This window comes from Phocoena sinus, chromosome 1 (genome assembly GCF_008692025.1).
Source record: "Phocoena sinus isolate mPhoSin1 chromosome 1, mPhoSin1.pri, whole genome shotgun sequence".
NCBI lineage: Eukaryota > Metazoa > Chordata > Mammalia > Artiodactyla > Phocoenidae > Phocoena > Phocoena sinus.
Genome location: NC_045763.1, coordinates 116,353,957 through 116,377,165, shown reverse-complemented (window position 1 = coordinate 116,377,165; position 23,209 = coordinate 116,353,957). Strand labels below are relative to the sequence as shown.

The 23,209-nt window shown below is 37.2% G+C and overlaps 1 protein-coding gene and 2 pseudogenes across 4 annotated transcripts in view; all 3 read left to right on the top strand.

Moving 5' to 3' along the window:
• The first annotated feature begins 1,006 nt into the window (after positions 1–1,006).
• LOC116747301 lies at positions 1,007–1,973 on the top strand (annotated as a pseudogene).
• Positions 1,974–11,585: 9,612 nt separating this feature from the next.
• LOC116764147 lies at positions 11,586–12,452 on the top strand (annotated as a pseudogene).
• A 5,023-nt stretch (positions 12,453–17,475) lies between these two features.
• The window catches only part of SPTA1 (spectrin alpha, erythrocytic 1), a 67,601-nt gene continuing 61,867 nt past the window's right edge, over positions 17,476–23,209 (top strand). For 2 of the 4 annotated variants that reach the window (XM_032653005.1, XM_032652979.1), the window contains exons 1-6: positions 17,476–17,714; positions 17,803–17,835; positions 18,904–19,143; positions 20,220–20,345; positions 22,002–22,142; positions 22,930–23,076. In XM_032653005.1, the coding sequence (XP_032508896.1) occupies positions 18,907–19,143; positions 20,220–20,345; positions 22,002–22,142; positions 22,930–23,076 (651 nt within the window). In that variant the 5' untranslated portion in view covers positions 17,476–17,714; positions 17,803–17,835; positions 18,904–18,906. Of the gene's footprint in view, positions 17,715–17,802; positions 17,836–18,888; positions 19,144–20,219; positions 20,346–22,001; positions 22,143–22,929; positions 23,077–23,209 lie in introns of all 4 variants that reach the window. The other 2 variants (XM_032652987.1, XM_032652996.1) reach the window with 2 other exon arrangements.

The following is a 23,209-nucleotide window of genomic DNA, read 5'->3' as shown; positions in this document are numbered from 1 at the left end:
GCATTTATTGCTTGACATAGTCAGTTTCCATCAATTATTTAATTTGACTAAAGGCTTCTGGTACAAAATACATTTCAGATCCATTTTCCTAGAAGATGGAGAAGGAAAAGAGAGATGAAAGAGAGGATGTGTTATTTAGAGGCAGAAAAAGGAGGAAGAGGTTGGAATTTATTAATGATGTCTGTCTTCATCATTAAAATGTTCAGTTAAATCATATGCCAAGAATCAGATGGGGAACTGAGAGTTTATAAGGAAGAATTTTGAAACAGTTATGGGAAGATTGTTAGAAAATCAGTAAGACTTGAATATGGGCAAAAACATCACCTTGCTATTCTTTCACTACCTCATCTAGTTCTTTCTTTGTCTAAATGCAGTGGTTTTAAAATATGGTCCTCTGATTAGCAGACAGCATTGCCTGGAAATCCGGTAGAAATGAAAATTCTTTGACCCTACCCCAGATGTACTGAATTAGAAACTCTCAGGATGGGGACCCGTAATCTCAGTTTTAACAAGCCCTCCAAGTGATCCTGATGCATGCTGAATTTTTTTTTTTTTTTTTTTTTTTGCGGTACGCGGGCCTCTCACTGTTGGGACCTCTCCCATTGCGGAGCACAGGCTGCGGACGCGCAGGCTCAGCGGCCATAGCTCACGGTCCCAGCCGCTCCGCGGCATGTGGGATCCTCCCGGACCGGGGCACGAACCCGTGTTCCCTGCATCGGCAGGCGGACTCTCAACCATTGAGCCACCAGGGAAGCCCCATGAATTTTGAGAATCATTGGTCTAAAATACTGGCTGTGTTTTCTGACTGTACTTTTTTTTCCATACTCCAATTTTAATTGTAAGCATCTATGGAATATGGAATATTCCTTCTTCTTCTATAGCCCCAATACAGGGATTTATTCAGATGCTGTCATTTGGTAAGTGTACTCACTCTATGACCAATAGTAAGCATCTCCTAGAAAGCTTGAGTGCAGTAGGAATTGAAATCCTCATTTCTCACCTGGAGATGGAGAGCCCCAATCAAACCACTGCTCAGGAGTTTATCTTCTCTGCTTTCCCTTATTCCTGGGGAGATCCTATCATCTGTTTTGTTCCACTGCTCTTCATTTATGCTTTCATTGTTGTTGGAAACCTAGTCATCATCACAGTGGTCCAGTTGAATACTCACCTTCACACTCCCATGTACTTTATTAGCACCCTTTCTTTCCTGGAGATCTGGTAAACCACAGCTACCATACTAAAGGTGCTGTCTTGCCTGCTTAGTGACAAGAGTATTTCCTTAAGTGCTTGTCTCCTGCAGATGTATTTCTTCCATTCCACAGGCATAAGTGAGGTTTTGTCTCTTGACAGCTATGGCTTTTGACTGCTACCTGGCCATCTGTAGCCCTCTTCATTATCCAACTATCATAACCCCTAAACAATGTGCCCGGCTGACTTTAAGCTGCTGTATTTGTGGCTTTATCATGCCCCTCACTGAGGCTGCCTGGATCTCCACACTGCTATTTTGTGGCTCTAATCACCTTGAGCATATCTTTTGTGACTTCTTCCCAGTGCCAAGCCTGGCCTGCCTAGACACACAAGACATCGTCATGATTCAGGCAGTGGATGTTGTCCATGCAGTGGAGATCATTACAGGTGTGATGCTCATTTTCATGTCCTATGTCGGTATTGTGGCTGTAATTCTATGTATTTGTTCAGCTGAGGGTCATTGCAAGGAATTTTCCACATACGTCTCCCACCTCACTGTCTTTCTGGTTTTCTTTGGCAGTGTGGCTCTCATGTACCTACACTTCTCTGCCACCTACTCCTTATTCTGTGATATAGCCATTGCTCTGGCCTTTGTAGTTTTGTCTCCCTTTTTTTAACCCCATTATCTATCTGAGGAATAAAGAGATAAAGGAAGCTATAAAAAAAGCACATAAGTCAAGCTAACATCATTTTTCATAAGACCAGGGACCTCAAGTAAGATCTAGTAGTTGGGAGTCTATATAATTGTTGGAGCCTTTTTATCCTCAACTCTCTGCAATACGTCTTTTCCCAACAGCCTTTTGCTGAAACTGGTCTCCCAAAAGTCACCAATAAAAAAAGTTCACTGATAACTGAACTCAATAGTTTATTTCAACCTTTATTCAATTTGACATATTTTGGATCTGACTTTTTTTTTTTTTTTTGGATCTGACTTTTTTGATTAAGTTTTCCGCCACTCAATTTATTCAAGGTAAATTTAATTTGTGGAAATAATCTGGGTAAAAATTTACTAATTTTAACAGAGTCGAGACTTCTGTTTGTAAGACATGGTAATTGAAAACCATCTTCATAAGACTAAGTTCTCTCCATGGTATTCACGATGGATATACTTGAAGAATAACCCTAATTTCTAATTGAGTATTCATGTATTGATAAATAGCAGTCTAGATGTTTTTCAGCAGGTTCTATTATGAATTCCTTGTATGATTTATATCTTGGCAGTACTACACAATATTAATTCCATGTCTGTGTCAATAACAGGCACTAAGCCCTGTGTCTACCTGTATTGAGCCTGTGTGTGTCGAGTTAGTGGAGGCTGTTTTGCTGAACCCCAAATCAACTTCATTAATATCAATGACCACTAGAAATGAGGAGAATGGATAGGCCTCTTTAAAACTGACAGAGAGAGAAACCCCATAAAAGGGTTGGTTGCAGTTCTGTGGTAGTTAAGGACTATGGCAAAGAATCCCAGGTCAAGAAGGTCACTGAAGAATATTTTAAGTGCAATAAATGAACAAACAAAAACCTTGTCTCTAAAAATAAGTAAAGTAATAAAACTAATCCATTCATTAGCTAATCAATATTTTTTCATGATAAATTGAAAAATGTAACCCTTGGTTTCACTGTAATCAAATGTATTGTACTTATTAATTAAGCAATAATATCAATAAATACCTACTGAGTAAATAAACCAATATCACCGTGCTGCATTCTGACTGTCCCAGACAACTGACCAACCATATTGGACAACAATGCTTCCCTTTCAACCTCTTCTCCCTTGGATTTCAGGATGCTGGACTCTTTATGTTTTTTAATCTTATTTTGTTTGAGGACTCTTTCTCTTGTGGATTCTTCTCTTTATACATGCTTCATAAAAGGTGCTTTTCTCCAAGGTTCACACCTCATGGGGATGCAATAATAAAGCTGATTACTATGCAAATGTTAGTAGATTTTCACTCTTCCCTAGCCCACCTACAGGAATCCTATGGTAGTCAGCCTCACTTCCCCACCAGTGTGCCATAGTCATGCCCTCATCCTCACCCTTAAGTCTTATGATACTTAAAAGTCAGATGCAAAGACAGAAGTAAAGGGAAATGTCTTATAAGAAGAGGATAATGCTATTTAATAAAGAATTCAGATAGAGAAGAGAGAAAATGTGAGAAAAATCATAGGTTGTGGGTGGAGAAGTCTTGGTAAAGGAATGTCTTCAGAAAGTATACTTAGTGTAAGAAAATAAGGGAAGGGGGAAAAGGGATATGAGAAGTGTAACTGGGTTTAAATAGTGTATATATTTTTAATGTTCTTCATAAAACATGAGGAATGAAATTACTGATAGATTAATTATTTTAACTGTACTTTTCTAAGTGCAATATTGTTACAGAATTGATTCACATAAATCTCCATATGAAAGGGTTACACAGTTTTCTTATGTTTTGTCTGTTTTAAGATTTTGTAGTATATAATCAATTTCTCAATGAAAGTCCAATTAACAATCAAGTTAAGAAGAATTAAAGGAACTTTATTTGAGCCAAACTGAGCATTACAACGAGGGAGACAGGCTCTCAGTAAGCTCTGAGAACTGTTCCTCCTGTTAGAGGTCAAAGGCACAGTCAGATACATTTTTGAGACAAAGTATCATGCATCAAAATGACATTGATATTTTACATAAAGTTCAACAAGGATACATAGTCCAGGTAAACAGTTACAAAACAAGCATCAAGTCATCATGACTCCCTACAGAGTTGGGAAAGAACAATATTTTTTTTAAAGAAGTTACCTTGCTAGGGTCAGAAGAAAGGAAAACAAAATAAAACAAAACGATCTTTATGGTCCAGCAGACACTCCCATCTTTGAGAAGTTCTTTTTGATGTGTAATGCAGATGCACATTGCACATTAAGGAGAGAGAGAGGAGGCCCAAATGGACACACAGAGAGAATTTTATGCTGAAAAGTTCTTGTCCTGCCTTAAAATATAAAATTTATTTATCACTTTCCTAGTCCCTCAAAATTTATCATTGTCCCTAAAAATGTATATAGCTGAAACTACCTTTTCACATCCGTACTTTCTCACCTTCTATCTGCTCTCCCAACTGAGACTACTTTATTTCTCAAAACTTAGATCTTATCGCTTTACTACACTGCTTAAAAGCATTCTAAGATTAAATACGCCCTCACTCCAAATTGTGAATGTAATTTTCCTAGCTAACCTGTGTATCTGTGCATGCGTGCGTGTGTTCATGTGTGTTGAATAAAGAAGATTCCAAACTGAGAGAAAAACAAAAGGAAAAGATACAGCAGTGTCTGATGATCAAAATTAAGGACAGCATTCAGAAGGGAGATCACGGCGCTAATCTACTGGTGGAATTTCTTACAGTGATTTTCTTTGAATTCACATTGCTGAGGGTTGAGCAGTGAGTTCTCTCACACTGCTTTCCACCTCACCAGCCTGCTTATTATATTTTATGACATTTTGGGGAGATTATATTAAATACATAAATAAATGAATGAAAGAATATATAATCACTTACTGAAAATCCTTCATAACTAATGAAGCATGTAATCTGAAGATGGCTATTTATCTTCCCTGTTAACTACTTTCCATCATTTTTTAAATGTCAGAAACCTTATCTGCATGAACATATTGAACAATTAATTACTGAGCAAATTTTACATGTCAAGCAGTGTGGTAAATTCTGGACAAACATAGAACCTCTACCTAAAAGAGTCTCCACTAAAGAATTGGAGAGGCCCATAAAAGTACAATATAAAAAGTAATAACAACAAAATTCATAAAATCATAGCAGAAGTAGTAACTGTGCTAGAAAATGAAGAAAAATTGCAAAGAGAAACTGTATTTGTTCTGAGACATGAAAAATATTTATCATATACTTACCTTTATTTTTTAATCTTTATTTATATATCTTTAGAACTCTACTTGCATTTAATTTAGGAAGGGTTTTTGGTATAAACCAACATGGGCTTGAGGACTTGAGGCCGGTTTTAATAAGAACTATGGCCTATAAGCCAAGTTTTCACTGGATTAACTCACTTAATCCTCATAACAAACTCATGCAGTTGATATTATCACATCCATTATGCAGATCAAGAAAAGAAAAAAAAAATTGAAGCAAACAGACTTTTTATGTTCACATAGTTGGCTAATGATAGAGCAAGTAACAAAAATGAGTCCAGACTTCAAACTGCCATGCTTTTCTCACCACAGCAATACTTAATAGTAGTGTCTCAGCATTACTGACTGTGCTGTTCTTAAACTCTCCTAATAAGCATATTTTAACTTATTCATCCCTTTAACAAATGAGAATAAATAATTATTTTGATTATAACTAGCAATTTATTTTCTCTATGTGCCAAGCACATAATGTTTCACATCTCTTACTTTATTTAATACTTACAATATGAGTCATCTCATCATTTCTAATTTGCAGTTGAAAATACTGAGACAAAGAGCAGGTAAGTAATTTACCCATAAAAGTAGCCGAACAAGGACAGGAATCCCAACACTCGGACTCCAGAGACAATGGGCAGTAACTTCTCTGAAGTTTCATTGTACTTTATCTGTACCACTCTTATGACACTGCCTGCTTTCTACCTTGAATTATCATTAATACATCCGACTTGAAGCACTGTGTCATTGGTTCATTGTGCATTGCTCCCTGTGCCTCGCACTGGGCTCTACATAATAATGGCCTCAATAAATAACTATTGAATTGCTTCATGACTTCTGATTTTCTGTACTGTCACATCTATGAAGGGTGCAAAAAGGAGGAGATGCTATGAGTTACCGTTCCATTGCTGACATTATTTTGCTCGTGTTAACTTTCCTGCAGTTTGAATAATAGATTTTCAGAGGTTTGTCTATTGAAACAGAGCATCTAGATTCCTAGAAAAAGAGAGTGTTTGTTACTCTTTTAAATTCATTTACCTTAGGGCAAGTAGGTATGAAAAATCTAAAACTTAATTGCAGGCTGAAGGTTTTAAAATGTTGATCATTATACAGCTAGGAAACAATTTCTTAGATATTTTACTTATAAGTTCAGAATTTCTCCTCCCATCACTATTCTAACCTATTCATTTGCACATATTTATAGCCTGACACAATTAACACTTTCACCACTTTTCCTCTGTAATATGAGTATGGTTACCTAATTATATCTTTTCCATCAGCCATAGGGACTTTGAACTATCTCTGTCTTAGGCATTTCAAGAAACTTTCTCTGTATGTAACAGCAACCTGAGAGGAATAGAAATGGTATATATCATGTAATTCTAAAGAGGGAATTACATGCCAACTCTGTACCAATTGCTGTTCTAGGCATTACATATAAAACTATTTTAAAAACAGAAAACTGGGGCTTCCCTGGTGGCGCAGTGGTTGAGAGTCCGCCTGCCGATGCAGGGGACACGGGTTCATGCCCCCGTCTGGGAAGATCCCACATGCCACGGAACGGCTAGGCCCGTGATCCATGGCCGCTGAGCCTGCACGTCCAGAGCCTGTGCTCCGCAACGGGAGAGGCCCCAACAGTGAAAGGCCCGCGTATTGAAAAAAAAAAAAAAAACAGAAAACAATCCTTGTACTCACGGAGTCTATATATGAAAGGATGGTGGACAATAATCTAAATAAAATGCAATTATATTTTAAATGGTAGTAAGAGATGGTAGGGAGAAAAAACAATAAGATACGGTTAGCGAATAAGGAGTTTGGGGGCTGGAATGTGATTAATTTTAAGTAAGGTAATCAGGAATGGCATCTCTCAGCAAGTATTATTTGAATTATGGCCAAAAGAAGTATAAGAAAATAAGTTCTAAGCATGTGAATATTTCAAGGAAGAATGTTCTAGGTAGAGGGCATGGAAGTGCAAAGGCTCTAATGTAAGGGCGTTCCAGGTGGCACGTGGATAGAGTGATTGGGGTGGGTGTGGAGACATAGATGATGAAGTCAGAAAAAATTTTCTTGGGCCAGATTACATAAGAACTAAAAGACCATTGTAAAGGTTTTTGCTTTTCATTAAGTGGGACCCATTGGAGGGTTTTTGGCAGAGAAGCAAAATTATTTCATTTACCTTTTAATAAGATTTATCTTAGTTTGGTGCTGAGGATAGACTGAAAGAGAGCAACGACAAAAGCAGACACTCTTGGAGGTTATGCAAAATCCAGGCAAGGGTTGATGGCTTGGGCCAGGGTTGCAGTATGAATGTTTTAAGAAGTAGTTGGTTCTAAAGAAGGCAACAACATACAATGGAGAAAAGACAGCCTCTTCAATAAGTGGTGCTGGGAAAAATGGACAGCTACATGTAAAAGAATGAAATTAGAACACTACCTAACACCATACACAAAAATAAGCTCAAAATGGATTAAAGACCTAAATGTAAGACCAAACACTATAAAACTCTTAGAGGAAAACATAGGCAGAACACTCTATGACATAAATCACAGCAAGATCATTTTTGACCCACCTCCTGAAGAAATGGAAATAAAAACAAACAAAAAAAACCCAAATGGGACCTAATGAAACTTAAAAACTTTTACACAGCAAAGGAAACCATAAACAAGATGAAAAGACAACCCTCAGAATGGGAGAAAATATTTGCAAATGAAGCAACTGACAAAGGATTAATCTCCAAAATTTACAAGTAGCTCATGCAGCTCAATATCAAAAAAACAAACAACTCAATCCAAAAATGGGCAGAAGACCTAAATAGACATTTCTGCAAAGAACATATACAGATGGCCAAGAAGCACATGAAAAGCTGCTCAACATCATTAATCATTAGAGAAATGCAAATCAAAACCACAGTGTGGTATCACCTCACACCAGTCAGAATGGCCATCATCAAAAAATCTAGAAACAATAAATACTGGAGAGGGTGTGGAGAAAAGGGAACCCTCTTGCACTGTTGGTGGGAATGTAAATTGATACAGCCACTATGGAGAACAGTATGGAGGTTCCTTAAAATATCAAAACTAGAACTACCATATGACCTAGCAATCCCACTACTGGGCATATACCCTGAGAAAACTGTAATTCAAAAAGAGTCATGGGGCTTCCCTGGTGGCGCAGTGGTTGAGAGTCCACCTGCCAATGTAGGGGACACGGGTTTGTGCCCTGGTCTGGGAAGATCCCACATGCTGCAGAGCGGCTGGGCCCGTGAGCCATGGCCGCTGAGCCTGCGCGTCCGGAGTCTGTGCTCTGCAACGGGAGAGGCCACAACAGTGAGAGGCCCACGTACCGCAAAAAAAAAAGAGTCATGTACTGCAATGTTCATTGCAGCACTATTTACAATAGCCAGGATGCGCAAGCAACTTAAATGTCCATCGACAGATGAATGGATAAAGAAAATGTGGCATATATATACAATGGAATATTACTCAGCTGTGAAAAGAAATGAAATTGAGTTATTTGTAGTGAGGTGGATAGACCTAGAGTTTGTCATACATAGTGAAGTAAAAGAAAAGTGAGAGAGTAGCATTGACATATATACACTACCAAATCTAAAATAGATAGCTAGTGAGAAGCAGCTCCATAGCACAGGGAGATCAGCTCAGTACTGTGTGACTATCTAGAAGGATGGGATAGGGAGAGTGGGAGGGAGGCTCAAAAGGGAGGGGATATGGGGATATATGTATACCTATAGCTGATTCACTTTGTTATATAGCAGAAACTAACACTACATTGTAAAGCAATTATACTCCAATAAAGATGTTAAAAAAAATAAAGTATATGGGAGGAAGTGCATAGGTTATATGCAAAAAAATAAACACACCTCCACACACACACACACACACACACACTATTTTAAATAAAAAGGATGAATCCTGTGGCCTGCCATTTCCAAATATTAAGTCGTACACCTATGGGTAGTAATTTTAAAAGAGAGAAGATGGTAAATGAAATCAATGTATTTTTATGAGTTTTGTTTTTAAACCCAGGATTAAACCCGACATTAAAATAGGCTACATATAAAGCCTTCTAACCTTGTGGAGTTCCATGATACACTGCAGTGCCCTTTTCTCTATACTAGCAAGAGAGCAATTCAGCAATTTGGCCTCCTTCTGACAATTAGAATGAGAAGTCCATTTGGTCATTACATCTGAATCCTAAGAATCAGATTCCTTCAAATATCACCAGGCATCATGGGGCCCTTGGCATTGCCTCGGCTCCTAAAACCTGAGTCCCTAAATTCATGACTCAAAAACTACTATAATATCTCAAGACTATAGGGGACTCTCTCCAACAGTACCAGGAGTGCTGTTGTGACATTCCCAGGACTTTCAGTGGCCAAAGTGACTTCTCTCTGGTTTTGTTTTAAATAATTTCTGCCCAAAACATCCAGAGATCTCAAATCATATCACAATAAACTTTTAGGATATCTGCTATGCAAAGTGAAGAGACTCCTAAAGCAGTTATATTAGGTCTATTCTTGAGGAGAAGGATATAATTTATATTGTTTCTTTCTTTAAAATGTTATCTGTTGTCCAATAAGAAATTACTAAAACTCTATATAATAAAGAAGTTGTAATTTTAAAAAAAAGTAGTTGGTTCTAGAAATATTGTGACGGTATCACTAATTGATTTGCTTACTGATTGAATATGGGGCGTGAGAGAGGAGACAAGCTTGACTCCAAAGAATTTGGTCTAAAGAACTGGAAGAATGAAGGTTCCATTAAGTGGGTTAAGGCATTTGTTTCATTTATATATTTATTCCCTATCTTCTTCCAAAAAGGATTGGAGATCAAGTAGTCAAACACTCTTTCCAACTCCAATTACATATATCATTTTCTTCCCCCATGTTATTTGTTTGCTCCACATAGGACATGCCAACTGAGAAGAACTGAATTTATTGCACTCATCTACAGGAAAAAGGGAGATGACAAACTTTTTCTCACTTTTCAAAATTCAGGTCAAAATTGCCATAGTTGTGAATTCAACTTGCTCAGCCATATGCTACTTACCTCTCCACTTTCAATAAAATTCATTTCCATTCATATATTTTTTATTATGTAAGTTTCAAGTGGAAAGCCTTATAATTCAACATCTGTATACGCTACAAAGAGATCACCGCCACAAGTCTACTTACCATCCATCACCATTTTACCCTCTCCCCAACTAACCCAATTAGCGTTTAGCCTTCCCCTCTGCTAACCACTAATCTGTTTTCTGTATTTGTTTTTTTTGCTTTATTGTGTTTGCTTTTTAAGATTCCATATATGAGTGAAATCATATATTATTTGTCTTTCTCCACCTGACTCATTTCATTTAGCATAACACTTTCAAGTTTCCTTCATGTTGCTGCAAATGGCAGGATTTCGGTTTTTTTATGGCTGACTAATAATCCATTGTGTGTGTGTGTCACATCTTCTTTATCCCTTTGTGCCTCAATGGACACAGGTTGCTTCCGTATCTTGGCTATTGTAGATAATGCTGCCATGAATGTAGGGGTGCAAATATATTTTCAAATTAGAGTTTTTGTGCTCTTTGGTTGAATATCCAGGAGTGGAATAGCTGGGTCATGTACTAGTTCTATTCTTAATTTTTTGAGAAATCTCCATACTGTTTTCCATAGTAGTTGCACCAATTTACAGTCTCACCAACAGCGTACGAGGATGTCTCCTATATGTGGGCTGTGTATGCCTTTCTATTGTGTTGGAGCCATGACTGCTTAAGTGTGCTGGTGGGCAAGCCTGCCTCCCCACATTCACACATGTTTACTGAGCACTTATTAGTGTAAAACATCTGATTAAAATAGAGTATAAAAAGGAATTGGAGATGCAGACAAGGTATTGTATTATTAGCCATGATATAGAAAGTGCAAAATTAATTGCTATGAGAGTACCACAGAGAGAAAAATTTAATCTAACTAGAATAATTCATGGGAAGTATTATTTGAGCTGAACCCTGATTTATTCTTTATTCTGAGCAGGAGAGGGGCTGATATGGGTGAAAGAAATGAAGGAAATATAAAGGGGACAATTCTGCTAATTATAAAGTTGTGTTCTTGGGTAACAGAGGCAATTGCCTATATAAGCTGAATCTTATGTTGTGGCTAGCTAGGAGAAATACAGCAATTTATGCATTTGGAATATTGGTTCTTTTTAAGTGATCCCTCTCATTCGACCATATTATATGGGACATAGTAAGCTCTGACCAAATACTTGAATGAACAAATAAAAATATAATAAATGAATGAATTGATTATCCAATTACTACTTTCTTTTTTCTATTTTTTTTTTCTGCCCCCCATTGAGAAGATTTTAAGTAAAAGTCATACAGCAGTGATTGAATTCATATTCACTGGATTTTTTTTTTCATTTGCAGGAAGATGAACTCTTATTTTTATCTCTTGCTCCTAATTTACCTGTTCATCATCACTGGGACCCTTATGGTCTTCTTTTTCATCAAACTGGATTCCCACCTCCACACTCCTATGTATTTCCTCATCAGTGTCCTGTCCTTCCTGGAGATCTGGTATACTACAACCATCATCCACAAGATACTCTCCAATCAAGTCAGTGAGCAGAAGACCATTTCTCTGACTGCCTCCTGAATATGTATTTATTTTACTCTCTTGTCATTTCTGAGCTTTACAAGCTCACCACCATGGCTACGGACAGATACCTGGCCATCTGCAACCCCTTTTATTACCCCACAATCATAACATCTCAGCCCTACACTCAGCTGACTGTAGGCTGTTGCTTCTGTGGCTCCTTCATGTCACTTCCTGAGATTGCTTGAATATCTACACTATTATTTTGTGGTCCAAATCAAATTCAAAATATCTTTTGCAACTTTGATCTCATCCTGAATCTGACATGCATGAACACTGATAGATTATTTTAATCAAGGTTGTAGAAATTGTACATGCTGTGGAGATCATCATGGCTATACTGCTTGTGGTTTTGGGTTATGTTTGTATCATTGCAGTAATCCTACATTATCTGCTCTGTTGGTTGAAACCAAAGGCCTTTTCTATATATGCTTCCCACCTTGCTATTTTCTTGATATTTTTTTGGAAATGTAGCCTTTATATCCCTGTGCTTCTCTACTAAGGATTCCTTTTCCTGGGACACAGCCATCAACCCACTCTTTGCAGTGTTATGGCCATCCTTTAACTCAATTATCTAGTCTAAGGAGTAAAGAGATCAAGGAAGCAATAAAAGTGCACACATGCCGATCTACTATCAAATAAGAGAAAAGACATACCCATTAACAAAGTATATTTATGCCAGTATCTGTATTTATGTTTTCAGTGTGTTCCTGTTGTGTTTATTTTTTCTGTGCATTGACTCTAAGTGGGACATTTATCCATCCAATCTCTGTTCACTTAGGAAATGTCCTCAGAGGTTGATTAATGATAGAATACAAAGAAAATGGGGGTGAAGACTCACACAGTCCCGTCGTTTATTCTTTGAATCCAGAAGGACTCATAAAATTCTACCTCTGTCCTGACATTGTTGCAGCAAAAATAGAAATGAGACTTTTTTGATAAACAAAGAAAATAAGGAAACAATGAACAGGCTGGGGAAACAACATAAACAGGCCTGAAAGAGTTAAGCAATCTTGGTTATTCTTTAGCTGTTACTACTAACAAACATTTGTAGCTAGACTTGTCCTTCACAAAACTGATTATTCTCTGACTCCATATGAATTACCCTTTGCACTTGGCATTTCTTCTTCCCTTACAACTCTCTTGTAGCACTCTTCATTTCAGAAAGAAAGTCATGACCCATAACTTCGGTGACAACAGAGCAGGTTGTTGAGCTTCCTGATGCCAGCTTTGGCCATGAATTTGCAGAAGAAAAGAAATGCAAGACCTTCACTACTTTGATCCTTATCACCTACCCCAGACCATGAGCCCCACGTATAAAATCTTTTCCAATTCTTCAAGGAGGGGGGCACAGTTCTTGAGGCGTTAGCCTACTGTGTCTTCCCTTTGCCTGGCAAAGAAAATAAAAAGCCTCTCTATTTCTTATCTTCCAGTTCTCTGTCTCTGTATTTTTATTTGGCATCGGTGCACAGGGAGCCAGATTTGGCAAAATATCTCCTGCTATAGTTAGCTGAAACAAGAAAGAAACATTCTTTGTTTTGTGTTTCTGTAACACATTTCTTGAGCTTCTACTTAGTATGGTTTTTATTCTATCCTGTGTCATGGTTTGCATGTCTTCTGTGAGCCCTCTAGTTTGTGAACTCTTTGAAAGTAGGTATCTTATTTTGTTCATCTCTATATTCCCCATGCCTGTTAGAATTCTTTGCCCAGAGAAATGCTCAGTAATGCTTCACTAAAAGAGTAAATAAACAGAGGCATTCTTTGCCTCCTGACATAATTATAATTTATAAAAAAGTTATGTTACAGAAAACTCAGGCTATTCACACATTCAACAGAGGATGGCAGGGGAGCCAGAGATAATGAATAAAGATAAGATGCATAGGGTATTTACACTTAGAGTAAATTTTAATAGTTAAATGAAGCAATGTCACAGATAATCCACTTAAATTTCAATGACTGGCCTTTATTTACATGTTTAATGGGATTTTATTGATATCTTGGGAATCTAATCCCTTAAATATAAGAATTAAACTTCATAGTTTAGTCATGGTTATAAAGGAAATAATGTTTAGTCCTGGCTCCTACTTTCCTTTATTCTAATAAGAAATAATTTTTTTGGTTGTGCTCTTTCTTCCCTGAGTAGGACCGTGTCACCAAAAATGCCATTTTTATAAAGTTTGTAAAGATTTAAGTTTATGTGGTTTCCTTAAGGGTTGCTGTACTCAGAGATAATTAGTACTGGATGGAAACATTCAGCAATTTTACATAAGATTTTCTAATGATACATTGCAAATCATTCTTTAAAAAATAAGCACTCCAGATTTCTGATTCAGAACAAAATAGATGACTTGAAGTAAATGAAATATATGTGTTTGGCATTATTCATCACAATAAAAATTCTTTTTTTGTGTATATTTAAATAAAGTGCTTTTTAACCAACCATCTAAACTAAGTCATATAAAAATTCTCTGGAATAAGTAGCCTTGTCATTACTATTTCCATTATATACTTAATAAAATTTAAGCAAATTTCCAATATTCATCTGATTATAAAATGGTAGAATTGAGTCTTCAGATTTGATGGTTTCCCTTTCAAATCCAGTGCACTTTCCATTATCCCAAGGTCTTTTTCAATTATAATTACATAGTTTGTTGTTAAAGGAGACATCATGGGTTTTGTTTTTTCTTATTCAATGCAGTAATACCAAATAAATAAAACAGAAAAATAATAAAATAAGTAAGGGAGAGTGAGAGAAGATAATGGTAAGGGGGAAAAAAAGAGTTTTATTTTTTATTATAGGATTGTAAACTTTAATTATGTAATTTTCCTTATAGAGTTAAGGGACAAATAACTTTAGAGGACCCGAAAAGATAAGAGTTAAAGTGGATACAGTTCACTGCAAAAAGGTCCTGCTATTTTTCTGAATGACAATATTTAATATTTTAACCCATTTAGGAGACAACCATTCGATACCTTTTTTTTTTTTTGCGGTACGCGGGCCCCTCACCGATGCGGCCTCTCCCGTCGCGGAGCACAGGCTCCGGACGCGCAGGCCCAGCGGCCATGGCTCATGGGCCCAGCTGCTCTGCGGCATGTGGGATCTTTCTGGACCGGGGCACGAACCCGCGTCCCCTGCATTGGCAGGCGGACCCCCCAACCACTGCGCCACCAGGGAAGCCCCATTTGAGATCTTTTAAAATGAGAACTAACTCTAGAGAAACAAAAATAAAATTTTTAAAATAAAATAATGATGACTTCTATTTCATGGGAAAACTTAGTTTTACGTTAAAGTTAACATATTTTTCCTTGTTGGTAAATGGGCCGAGAAAGTTGAACTCCAAAATATCCATAGTAAGCATATGAATTTTAGTGTTGCAAATTGGGGAGACTTTAGAATTTGGGCATATAAAGCATCTCTTGGAGTTTCTGAGTCCAGGAAAAGAAGATCTGATAACTGAGAAGAGACTCCGGCAAGCTGGGCAGTGCTGATAAAACTAGTGTGTGAAGTGCAGTTCTGCCCAGAGCTGATAACCATGATCAAATAAAACAGCTCTCCAAATTACTCCCACCCTGTAAAACTGAATATAAGACTTCTCTTTAATGAAGCTGTCTGTCATCAGCTCACGCTTTCCCTGTAACCTCTTAGCACTCATTTATGTACATGGCTACATGCAATTTTAAAGATTATACATGATTCTAAATATCCACAGTGTCTCTCATACATTCTTTACCTGTGTCCCCTGTACTCAAGGCCTCCATGTCCTCAGAGCCAATAAACATTCTTGGAAAACTATAATAGTGGCAAGAAGGTCAGAGGTCCAAGTGTTAAGCTACCAGGGTTTAAGAGTTTTTCATCATACCCTTCCATCAATCCCAAGGAGACACCCTGATACTTGTACTAATAATGGTAAACATGCTCAGAGACTGAATAAACTCTGTCAATCTAAAGGGAGTGAGAAGATAGGGTGGGACTGAATTTAAAGTCAGCAGCAGCCAGAGTGGCAGCCAGGGTGTTGGCACAGAAACTATTAGCATGAATCTCTCTTGGGTGCAAACTGAAAACTCAAAGAACACTTCTGTCTTGATGTATAAATTCTCTTCCTTGTCTCCTGTGCATTTCCACATTGATACCTAATGACTATTGTTCTGGTCCACTTTTATTCTATTTCATGATGACCAATCCTGCTAATTGAGTCCTAATATTTCTTTGGTTACAATGCTATCACATGGTTGACACTCTTGGTGAGAAGATCCTGGAATAAGTCAACCAGAAATATTGGTGGACTAAGAGAAGATTGACTAAAACAGATGAGGGGCATGATGGTCACACTCACATGGATTTTATCCTTTGTTTAAATAATTACAAACCAAACAACCATGGGATGAGACTACCTCTCAGAGACTACTTTTGTTTTCTCATATAAAAATGAGGTTGATAATATCTGCTTCACAGAATCTTCTAAAGAGTAGAAATTAATGTAAATTAATCATGTCAATATATAAACAAGACACGGTAGATTCAAATTGATTCTTATCTCTTGGATAAAGATTAAAAATATATTTCCTCCCTAACCAACTCCAGTCAGAGTTTCCCTGGTTCATGTGATATAATGCATTCTCTAAGACTTGTGTTCATGCATTTAGCACCCAAATTTGATTTTAATATAAAGAAACTATGTGAAAAAGTAAATATTATACTTTCAAGAAGAGAATTTAAAGCTCTCTCAATTTCATTGGGTGAGATGATCCAGGAAGAAAAGAAACTAGAAGTGTAGAACCTTGATCTACCCTAGTAGACCGTGAAAGCTAGATTATTCAAATTGGATTTGTATTGGAATGAAGTTTGGCATGGATAGACCCCCTGTTTTGTAGGAGGGTCTGAAACCATCCCACTATTTTCTTTTGGTTTGTTTCATTTTTGTAAAGTTGCCTTTACAAACTATATGTTTGGAGAAGGATTTCTGTTTCTTTTCTCTCCATTAAAAATAATACATAGATTAGGATGACTTTTATCCTACAGTTTAGAACTCTGTCCAATATTCAAATATTTTATGACTTCATTAGTTTGTCAAATGAAGTATCCTAATTTTTGTTTCACAAAATACAAATAAAAAAGCATATATCTTACTTCCTTTGTTCTTTTTATTTAAATGATTAAGGGTAAGGCTAAATCCGACTTTTAAAAACCCAATCTGTGAGGCAAAGAGTAAAATTTTCTATTTTAACAAAGGTTCTACAGCAAAAAAATAGGATGTATTGTTGCTTAAAGGCTGCTAAAAATCTGTAGTTGGGTTTTGATGGAGTCGTTGATTTGCATTTCCTAGAGATAGGTTAGAACAAGAACATATGTATGCCCTGAGTTCTTGTAATTCTTCACAGAGTGTGAAGAATGGGCATCCCAGAATTCCTTCCTGATTTACAATTCTCAGATATAAAATTTAAAACTAATCAAAGAAACAAAACACCATCATAACACTGACTCTATCTTACATCTATAATTGAGTTTTTTTCTAATTTTTCATCTAAAATTTTTGCTTTCATTTTTTATAAAGTCCTGTTGAGAAACTTTGAGAGCCATAGTCCCACAGGCCGCTGAGTCACCCAGCATCTGTGAAAGTTAGCAGCTGCCTCAGCTGAATCTGTCTCCTGAAGATAATGTAGATTGTAGCTGGCGGGATTCTGGCCCAAGTGAAGGGCTACTTTTTTTCTTTGTCTTGCCACATATGTAACGTTTCTCTCATCTCTATCTGAATTAGACTAGACAACTACATGTGAATTGTTTCTCTTTCTCTCCCTTTGTCTCTCTGTCTCTCTCTCTCTCTCTCTCTGTGTGTCTTTTGGATACATTTTATTTTGACAGGTTCTTGACCTTTAGGAAAAGCGTAACACTTTCCAAAGGAAACCGTGAGTACAGAATTCTTTACAGTACAATTTGTCACCAATATAATTAGGAAAGCTGTCTCCTTTGACTTTTCTGTACTATCTTTGACAGGATCAGCAAGAATTGTTTCTTGATTCTTAAGAGGTAAAGAAGTTTAATTTTAACTCTTTTTATGAATGTCTCACTGTAAACAATGACCTTGAGCTTTCCAGTATACAGCACCAAAATCTAGCAATGACCTGTTTCTATGGGTTCACATGGAGAACAACCTAGTAACTTGGAGCAAAGTAACACACAGTAAAGGTTTGAGTCTCCATAGAAGGATTTAATTCTATAGCCAAACTTGTAAAGGCCATCCACAGAATAGCAATTATGTATAGCAGAAGGACACTAAAATTTAAACTTTATATTGAATGTTTTCATTGTGGTAAGCTAGGAAAACTGTGCTTATATCCAGAAGAATGAAGATGGACCCTATGGAGATTTTGCTGGATGTTGTCACAAATAGGTTGGATTCCACTATAGGAAAATAATATTTTATGTTGTTTGATAGTAATACAATGTTTTATATAGCAAAAGCCAATTACCAAGATGTTAAAAATTTGAAATTTGTGATAATTAGGTTGCAAATGTGCCAAACTTTTGATTTGTAGTGTTTATAAATAAAGCAAATAAAAAGAGTAAACAATATATTAGCTATATTTTTATGTAAGAAGAATTCAACCTTTTCAAACTTTGGGGTATATCATTCATCAAGTTAATTGCAAGCCACTTTTATTTATTCATTAAACTAAGTTCATCATTATCAGTACATGTTAACAACTCTTCAGCCTTTGAAAGCAATAAAATTATATTTCTTTTTTATCAATCTGAAACTCTGTGATTTTGCTAATTTAAACTTGTCTTCGATTATTAGTGCAATAATAAGCATTTATCAAAATTTATTAAGTTTATTAAATTTATTAACGTTAGCACACACTTATGTGAAAAGTTGAAAAAGTGTTCTGAATGATCAAGAGTTATTAGCCTAGGTTGTAGCTGTATATGGTTAAAATTATATAAATGTACTACTGTCTTTCTAAAAACAGGCTTTTATAGGCTTAAAGATATCTGAACATAAGTCCAATATGAGTAAATGCCTTGAGACATATAAAAGGACAGTATACTAGAGATCTGAGAACCAACAACAGGTAGAGGATTTTTAACTTGCAGGCTATGGAGAGTGGTGGGCCAAAGGTGCTGGAAACAGCAGAAGAGATCCAGGAGAGACGTCAGGAGGTGTTGACCCGGTACCGGAGGTTCAAGGAACTGGTTGCTGAGAGGGGTCAGAAGCTTGAAGATTCCTATTATTACCAGGTTTTCATACGAGACGCAGATGACCTCGAGAAATGGATCTTGGAGAAAATCAAGATTGCAGGCGATAAAAGCTATGAAGACCCAACTAACATACAGGTCATTTAGTTTCATTGACTTCCCCAGAGTAGACTCTAAGATCTCTAGGGAGGGAAACATTTTCATAACGTAGGTGTACATCTGATAAACTGTAGAGGGATGATATAACAGAAAGATTAGACTTTGGGGACTGTAATTCTGTCTTTAAATAGCATATGTCTTCAACTCCTTAAGCCTCAATGTCTTATTTACAAAGGAAACTCATCCTAGATAATATTTTATAAACTCATTCTGAAGTTAACCCATGGGCAAAACACTGAGAATTCAAAGAATTTATGACACACTGTGATTTCAATATTTTGTGACATCAAGGATGGAATTGAGGTGAAGAGACATCAATGTTTCTGAAACAACTGCTCTTCGCTCTCCTCAGAAAGATGTGATTGAACCAGGGTTTTTACCAAATGGCTATTCATGCCTCTTGTTAAGTTCGAATGAGAGGAGTCAGGTGGAGAGCTTTGGTGGAAGCTCCCACTCCTACTTGTACAATGTTATAGAAAGAGGCACAGTCAGGATCAGTAGAAAGGCTTGCATGCCTAAAATGTGCAATGGATATTGGAGAGGAAGCACCTGGAACAAGAACAAAGTGTTATCTACTAAATGGATCAATTTATATATGACAGCAAAAACATAATCTGGCATGCATAAACCTCTCAATTAAAAAAAAAAGCCATTGTTGCCATGATCATCTTCCTCATTGTTCACTACTTTCAGTAACATTTAGTTCCTCTTTTCTGAAGAGGAAAAACTCTGTGTTACATTATTTCATTTCCACAGAAGGCAATTGAGAATTTAAAATAATATTTACTGGAAATTCCCCGAAAGCAGTGGGGGCTGGAAAAAAACTTCCACTATGGTCCTGGACATTGAGCCTAGGACCCTTTGAAAACCTAAGTGCAGTGGTACCACCACCGTTTCTTTTAGGATAGGACTTCTCCAGGTATGGTCATAGGTTATCACTTAATCTAGGTTGGGAAACAAGTAGTTCTGACTGCAAGAAAGAAGAGGAATAAAAGAACCTCCCTTCCAGAGAGACCAGGCTGCATTAGCCATAAACTCTGATTTCTAATCTTCAGGGGAAATATCAGAAGCATGAATCCTTTGAAGCAGAGGTGCAAGCAAAATCGAGGGTCATTCCTGAGCTGGAAGAAACCAGGAAAATTCGATTTCCTGAGGGGCATTTTGCCCATGAGGACACCAAGGTAAATTTATGGCAGGGCTCTGTGAGAGATGTTTCTAATTAAGTTATCATGTTGATTATGTTATCAGAGTTTTAATTGATTACAACAGGTATAAACCTTGATATAACTGGCTTGGAACCATGGTACTTCCTATATCTTTTACTTGGGTTAGGGCAGGAAAAATGATGGGATGTCCTAGTGTTCCTTGGAATGGGGAGAAAAGCTATGATACAAAGCTGTCATCAAATAACATCACATTCCTGCTTATGCCACCACAGTATAGGTGGCTCAAGATCAAACCCACTTCAACCCAGATGAATTGGTTTTCTGAAATGTCCTTTCTACTTAATTCTTCTAGCCTCAGAGTCCTTGTCCCTTAAACTCTCTAAACAAGGGATGCTCTTTCTTTGAAACTTCTCCGAAATCTTTCTCCGTTTGTCTATGATGCCTCTTTCTCTTCACAGCCCACATACTATGACTACTATTGTAGTTCTCCAAACCCTCTCATTTGTTCATTTTGGGGAAAAAAAACCTCCTAAAATCCCTTGTCTTCCCTAAACCCTGAAGACTGAAGATCACTACCACTATGGAACCCACTACTAATGTATCAGCTTTTTTTCTGACTTAATTCATATACTCTTCCAACAAGTTTGTGTTGATACAGTCAATTCAGGTTCCTTTTGTATAAGTGAACTTATTTTACTGTTTAAATATTTTTAAAAATTCAAAAAAAATTTTTGTGTTGTATTTAAAAATTAGGGCTGTAGTTCCATATTTAGCATACAAATTCTAGTTTGCTTTACTGTCAACAAAACATGGTCAGGCGATACAGACATTAACCAGAATAAACCTTATTAGAAAGAAGACTCTAACAAGAAAATCTCAAATTTTATTTATTGTCATAAAATAGAAATCACTTTGTATAATTTATACAAAAACCAATCCCTTACATTAATTAAAATATTTGAGAAATGTTTGAAACATCTTCACATCTATCAGAATCACTGGGGCTGTATCAATCTGTACCATGGCAGGATTCAGAGATAAATGTGGTCTACATCCTACATGTTACCTTAGGACCATGAAGTAGTTGAAAAATACAAGAATCTTGAAGGCATAACATATATGACACCTTCAATTTTACAGTATATGTAAAATCTGGTCTTCTAAGCTAACTTGACATTAGAGCCCTCAACTATATACTCTCAAATTCTCCTTGCTTTGGTGCCACTATTTCCTTTATAAGTCAGAAAAACATTGTAACTCTTATCCTTTCTGACAAACAGTCGATGCTAAGTTTTTTCTATGTCTTTTTCAGTACTTTGAACACCCTCTGCCCATTGTCTACCTATCAAAATTCTACCTATCCCTCAAGGTCCAATTCAAATGAGCACTCTTTCATGAATTCTTATTCTATCCTGTCTTATTGTCTGTAATCACTTCATCCTCGAAAACACCAAAACATTATTCATTTTTTTCTATTATGGAAGATCATATGGTTTAATTGCTATTCACATACATGTCTTATTTCCTCCTTTAAATATTTGCTGATCAATTAATGCACGAGTGAATGGGAGGAGGGATTTTTATCCAGGCCCCTCTCTGCACAGGTCTCTGAGTCTATACCTGCTGCTCCACAGCAGGTACTGTGCCTGAGTTGTTTTACTTTCCCCATAGGTCCTTCTGGAGGAACTCAGCCACCTGTGGGACCTGCTTCTGGAGCTGACTCAAGAGAAGAGCACCCTGCTGCTGCGGGCCCTGAAGCTTCAGCAGTACTTACAGGAGTGTGCTGACATCTTGGAGTGGATTGGAGACAAGGTATAGGACCAAACAGTATGCATATAGGACTTCCCATCCATCTGCCCCAGACATCCCATAGCAATTTAATGCAGGCCTTTCATAAAGAAGTTAGGATGTCTCTTTCTGGGCTTAGTTCCTTGGAAGAAAGAGGAATGTTGGCAAAGATTTAGGGGTATTCTGGAGGTAGTTAACACTGTAGGGGGATAAGTCTAAATGTATGAATCTGAATATGAAGAAGGCAAGACTTACATAAAAACTGCATTGAAAGATGATCCAGGATTGTCCCCATTCTACCTTCCATGAGTCTTCACTCCTAGATTTTTGCTCTTACTCTGTGTCCAGCTTAGAGCATTGCAGTTCTTTCCCTAATTCTTTGTCTCTCAGTACCTATAACTAGGGAGGTTTTTATTTTCTACATAATCCTGTGGTTAGGACTGAACATTTACACAAGCAAGTGCCTAGCACAATACTTTTGTAAATGCTCAGTTTGCTGAATTGAGTAGAACCAGGATGAATTTATTTTTCAGGTTCCAATACACAAAAGGGTATTCCCAGGGGCTTTTGCCAACAATGTTCCTGGTCTCTCCAAAGAATTACCCCAAAGACCACTGTTCCCTGGGCCAGAACGCCACCTCAGGAAATACACTGCTGCTTCTGGCTCTTTCCTGAAGGGTTGGTTCTCCCAAGTTCCACCAGTATCTCCTTCTGAGTCATCCTGGGAATGTGAGCAAGGGTTTTGGGCATTTGAACTGCAGGAATTCCTAAGTGTTTACGGGTGACTTACCAGAGTTTTCTCTGTCTACAGGAGGCTATAGTGACATCAGTGGAGCTGGGTGAGGACTGGGAGCGCACAGAGGTTCTGCATAAGAAGTTTGAAGATTTCCAAGCAGATCTGGCAGTTCGAAAGGAGAGGTTGAATGGAGTGAACCAATATGCCAATGAGTGTGCTGAGGTGAGGTGGGGAACAAGAGAGCCAAGCCAGCGAAAGGGTCTGATCTTCAAGAAGACTCTCTGGCCATTAGTAGATGGGACATGAAAGATATAGGACATTGTGAGAAAGCAGAGGTATGCCTGTCCCTGGAGCA